This window comes from Monopterus albus, unplaced genomic scaffold (assembly GCF_001952655.1).
Source record: "Monopterus albus unplaced genomic scaffold, M_albus_1.0 scaffold441.1, whole genome shotgun sequence".
In the NCBI taxonomy this organism is placed as follows: domain Eukaryota; kingdom Metazoa; phylum Chordata; class Actinopteri; order Synbranchiformes; family Synbranchidae; genus Monopterus; species Monopterus albus.
The window spans coordinates 65378-70974 of record NW_018128321.1 but is presented as its reverse complement, the minus strand read 5'-3'; the positions used below and the strand labels follow the sequence as shown (position 1 = coordinate 70974).

At 41.6% G+C, this 5597-nt stretch overlaps 1 protein-coding gene across 6 annotated transcripts in view; it reads left to right on the top strand.

Annotated features, from left to right (window-relative positions):
• Positions 1-5597, top strand: part of runx1 (RUNX family transcription factor 1) — a 71502-nt gene that overhangs the window by 44522 nt on the left and 21383 nt on the right. For 4 of the 6 annotated variants that reach the window (XM_020587159.1, XM_020587160.1, XM_020587161.1 and 1 more), the window contains 2 exons: positions 4812-4963; positions 5063-5173. In XM_020587159.1, the coding sequence (XP_020442815.1) occupies positions 4812-4963; positions 5063-5173 (263 nt within the window). Of the gene's footprint in view, positions 1-2314; positions 2870-4811; positions 4964-5062; positions 5174-5597 lie in introns of those variants that run through there. The other 2 variants (XM_020587162.1, XM_020587163.1) reach the window with 1 other exon arrangement.

Sequence of the window (5597 nt, the reverse complement as noted above, 5' to 3'; positions counted from 1 at the left end):
CCCGATTGCCGGCCGGGATTGGCTCCGGCCCCACCCGTGACCCCGTTCAGGGACTAAGCGGTAGAAAATGAATGAATGAATGAATGTTCTCTGCTCTTCCATCTCTGTTGGGTTTGACTCGGCAACCAAACAGGACAGGAACAGACTCCAGTGGACAGTCAGGACTGCAGAGAAAATCATCGGTGCCAGCCTGCCCTACATGGAGGACCTGTACACCTTATGGGTCAAAAGGAGGGTGACGAAGATTTCTGTGGACCACTTAGTACATCCTGGACACAAACTGGACAGACATGTCACTGTGCACCAAGACAACCAGACACAGAGACAGTTTCTTCCCCCGGACTATTCCACTGATGAACAGCCACTCAGTTTGCAGAGAAGATGGAAGGAGTATTTTTTGTATCTGTATCTGTGAGCAGCAGTATGGCTTCATGCCCAGAAAGAGCACTACTGATGCAATTTTTGCTCTGAGAATGTTGATGGAGAAGTATAGAGATGGTCAGAAGGAGCTGCATTGCGTCTATGTGGATTTAGAGAAAGCATACGACAGAGTGCCAAGAGAGGAGATATAGTACTGTATGAGGATGTCAGGAGTGGCTGAGAAGTACGTCAGAGTAGCTCAGGATATGTATGAGAGGAGTACGACAGTAGTGAGATGTGCTGTAGGTCAGACAAAGGAGTTCAAGGTGGAGGTGGGGCTACATCAAGGATCGGTTTTGAGTCCCTTCTTGTTTGCTATGGTGATGCACAGGTTGACAGATGAGTTCAGACAGGAATCTCTGTGGACAATGATGTTTGCAGATGACATTGTGATCTGTAGTGAGAGTAGGTGGAGGAACACATGGAAAGGTGGAGGTCTGCTCTGAGAAGAAGAGGAATGAAAGTCAGTCGTAGTAAGACGGAATACATATGTATGAACGAGAGGGAGGGAAGTGGAACAGTGAGGTTACAGGGGGCTGAAGTCAAGAAGGTGCAGGAGTTTAAATATTTGGGGTCAACAGTCCAGTGTGATGGGGAGTGTAGGAAAGAGGTGAAGAGGCGAGTGCAGGCGGATTGGAGTGGGTGGAGAAAGGTGTCAGGAGTGTTGTGTGACAGAAGAGTGGCAGCAAGAATCAAAGGAAAGGTGTACAAGACAGTAGTGAGACCAGCTATGCTGTATGGGTTAGAGACTGTAGCAGTGAGGAAAAGACAAGAGGCAGAGATGGAGGTAGCAGAGATGAGGATGTTGAGGTTCTCTTTAGGAGTGACCAGGATGGACAGGATTAGGAATGAGCACATCAGAGGGACAGCTCAGGTCGGCTGTTTTGGGGACAAGGTCAGAGAGGCCAGATTGAGATGGTTTGGGCATGTGCAGAGGATAGTGGTTGGTGGAAACAGATGATTTGCTGTGGCGACCCCTAACGGGAACAGCCAAAAGAAGAAGATAAAATCTTGTTAACTGCTGGAATCTATGTGACATTTTTGACTAATGTGTTTCTGAGTATTTAAGTGTTTTGATAATGGTTGTGGTATTAATTTTGATTCATCACAAAACACCTGTTTAAACACATCAAAAATTAATCAGATGACTTTGAAACAATATCTGAATTATAATAAAATAAAATGCTAAGACAACAGAAAGAGAACAGTTTCTGCAACACTGATTAAAATACAGTATACAAAGGAGACCACATTTTGCACTTTCACATTGTGAATTTAAATTAAGTTCAGCAAATTAAATGGGTAAATAATTTTATTTAAATTTAATATTAATGTGAAGCTATCAGTGATAAATAGAAACCTGAAAACCAGTCAGGTTTTCAGATTCATGACTTAGACCACCTACTGCCCCCTATTGTATACATCCGGTACTGACAGCCTGGTTTGGATGCACTTGGACATCTGGCTTTATCGTTATTATTAATTAGGCACGCTCATGAGTGATAAAGATCAAACTGTCAATTGGCTGAACAAAAGAAAAGAGACAGAGCTTTTTCATGCTGAATTTGGGAGATTTAAGCCGAGACATTTTGGAGCCTTCATTTTAATGCACGTTTTTCTGTAAGCTTAGCTGTCTAATTTTCTTAACGATTTTGACATGCTGTGTACTGAACCACATGTAGTCAACCCGTAAAGATGCAGTCTCTACCGCCTGTTCTGTGCAGGAGGAAGTGCTACTCTGCTTTCTCCCCTTAACCCCGCCTCCTCTCTCGCGGACGTAACGTTGATTGGTCAATTTCCTTCTAGCGACAGCCAGCTAGGAGATACTCGGAGAACATATGAGATGCAAATCCAGAGCTCTGTCGGTAAAAGCCTTGTGCTGTTAACTGGCATATCCATTTACCTAGAAGCGAAGGGGGAGAGAGACATAGCTGGGGAATAGAGAGAGAGAGAGAGCGGCTTGTATGTAACAGTACGTTCGGTTCTGGCTGTGGGAACTGGGATGAAACAAAATTTAAAGTAAATGTCCCATTTCTTCCTACTTTGTACTTTCCTTTCGTGTTCCCTTCACTTTTGATATCAACCATGTGTGGAAGCTTCATTTCAGCTGCGTGGAGAAAGAAGGAGCTTTGAGGACTTTTCAAAATCCCTTGCAACTGTTAAATACTTTTTCTGTATGGAAGAAAAACTGACTAGAGTGAGTTCTGCTTTGGAGATCGTTTTGTAACGCGCGTCTGGATGGGATAAAAACGCACCGCAACTGGGCGACAGGCACCAAGAGGTCCACAACGCGAGACTACCGACAAGTATATACTGCAGAGAAAAGAATCTGCTTCTTGTGCTGAAAAGGAAAAGAGCGGGATAGGCTTTACAGCGAAGATCGGGGACGTTGAGTATCTGTGGACGCACTGTGGCGCACAAATGGTATTTCTGTGGGACGCGAAATACGGTACAAGTCTTTATGAATTTACCAACTGTTATATTTCTCTGATGCTTTAATGATTTAAGGTCAACAGCGCAACCTCCAACGGGATGTCTTTAAAAATATAATGAGTGTGAAGAAGGAAAAAAATAACACAAACCCATTAATAAATTCCACCTTCTCAGTTATTAGCGTTGGATGCCGCAGATGGCACCTTTATCTCAATCAACATATGTGAGTCATCTGATAGGCGGTATTCTGACTTTATGATTTGTTATCTTTTTAATAAAAATACTATGTGTTTGGGAACCTTGTTCACAGTATTTTATAGATTGTATCATATCAGCTGGTTGAGAGGTATTTTAGAAATATTCTCATTTGCAGGCCCTGGTGATGTACATAAATTTCAGACAAGCAGGCACTTTTCCAATATAAAATCTATTATATGCTGTGATGCATTATAAAAAATATTATAAAAAAACTTGCCATAAAAGTTCGTGCTCACCCATATTTACACGTTTTGGTAACCTAATGAATTATTACCATATTATGATGTGACTGATACCACCAACTTGCCTTACAATTTTCAGCTAAGGGTTGGGAACAGATTTGGAGTTCCAGGAGACTTTTCCTTAAATTAAAATGTGTCAAGTTTTCATGAGAAACCTTAAGTTCATTTAAAATGGTAGATTTCTCATCTAGCAACCCAGGACATTAAGAGCCACTTCATGTTAAACAGATGATCAATGAGGGGACACCCAGGCTTTAAGCACAATATAGAATCTCTTTATAAATGTAAAAGCTGTATAAATTATACTAAGAGACAACAACAAGGGCAAAAAACATGGAGAGCGATTCAAACTTGAAATGTTGTTCCTTTCTCAGGCACTGCTTTTGCATCTGCTCACTTCTAACCCTTAATGCATCCGAGTCAAAATAAACTCATATTTAATGTCAAAAACTCATAACTGAGGTTTATTGTCGATTACTTAAAGGATTATTTATGGTGAACTGACTCGCAGTGTAACTGAGCTGTTATTTCCTGTTTGTGCGTCCAGCTCCAGTGTAAAGCTCTCAGTGAGGCTGCAGTTGTACAAGACAGTAGCAGCGGTTTCAAACTGTAAACCGCCAGTGTGTGGCTTCACTTGTGGGTTGGCTGACTGACAAATAGCGGAGCCACTGACCCTGTAGGGAGACAGACTGTCTTAGCTACACCCAGTTTTTGCCTATTATGTTACATGAATTGAACTGGAAGGTAAATCATCAGTTGAACTTTGTTAATAGGATGCCACTTCTCACATTTATTCTTTTAAAGAGTGCTGCTGTTGTCTCTAGTTACATGACTACACTCTATAGTCAAGTGTAACCAAGGCGTGTGTCATCATGCACTGGACTTACATATGTGTATGTCTGTGGAAAGGGGTGATCTTTGAGTTTCACCTGCGTGTGTGGTGTGTTATGTCTTATTTTATACATCCTGGCTGGTGACGTTACTTTCCATTTAAATATTTTACTTATATGTGGATACACTCTTATCAGTTTTTACAGTACAGTATATAACTGATTCATTTTTCAGGAGCTAAAAGTTTCTTTGTGTGTATGTTCAGTCTGCAGAAAGAACACTAAATATGCAGGAATATGAGCTGTATAAAATGGTATAAAATATTCATTAGAGTTTCCCAAAGCTGAAACTGGTGTCTTCAAATGTTTTCTTTCACCCAACCAACAATGGAAATGCCAAAAATGTTCAACGTATTTTCAGAAAGGACTAATACAACCACAGAATCTTCATATTTAGAACCAGAAGACAAGCTGAAACCAGTAAAATTAAGCTTAGAAAATCATAATCAAAATAGCAGTGAATAAATTTTATGTTGCTTCAACCATTCTGAAATGTGTATTTGTTAATTTTACCAGTCTGGAGATATTTAAAGAAGACAGTTCCGCTCATCTCCTCTCTTCCCTCCAGACCCAGCCCCTGGCCGGCGTTACACTCCCCCCTCCACAACCCTCACCTCTGGAGGGAAAAAGGCCGAGGCCCTGCCACTGGGTGCCCAGGAGGCTGGAGGCGGGGCTGCTCTGGTGGGCAAACTACGCATGGCAGACCGCGGCATGGTGGAGGTACAACAACATGGAACTTTAAAGCTACACTCCCTGACTACTGAGCGTCCCCCAGGTGGTGGTCTACATTATAAAACTCTGCTTGTGATGGCTTTGCAGGTGATCTCAGATCATCCAGGAGAGCTGGTGAAGACAGACAGTCCTAACTTCCTCTGTTCTGTGCTGCCTACTCACTGGAGGTGTAACAAGACTCTGCCTATTGCTTTTAAGGTGTGTATGTTAGCAGAACTGCACTTCCCATGAAGCATTTTATCCAGCATCTGGCAAATAAACACACATGCGAGTACTGCAATGAATATATTTGAGTCAATTTTCTTGAGTATTACCCTATTCTGATATTTTATATTTGTACTCTACTACATTTATTTGACAGCTATAGTCTTTATTTAGTTTCAAAAGTTATGATCTCCAAATTATTATAACTGAAACAACAGAATATAAAGAAATTAAAATTGCACCACTTTGAGTAACTATAACATAGCAATGTAGAAGCTATAATTTAATATCAGAATGTATATAATCACATCCATCCATTTTCTTCCGCTTATCTGAAACCGGGTCGCAGGGGCAGCAGTCTAAGCAGAGATGCCCAGACTTTCCCCTCTCTAGACACTTCCTCCAGCTCCTCCGGGGG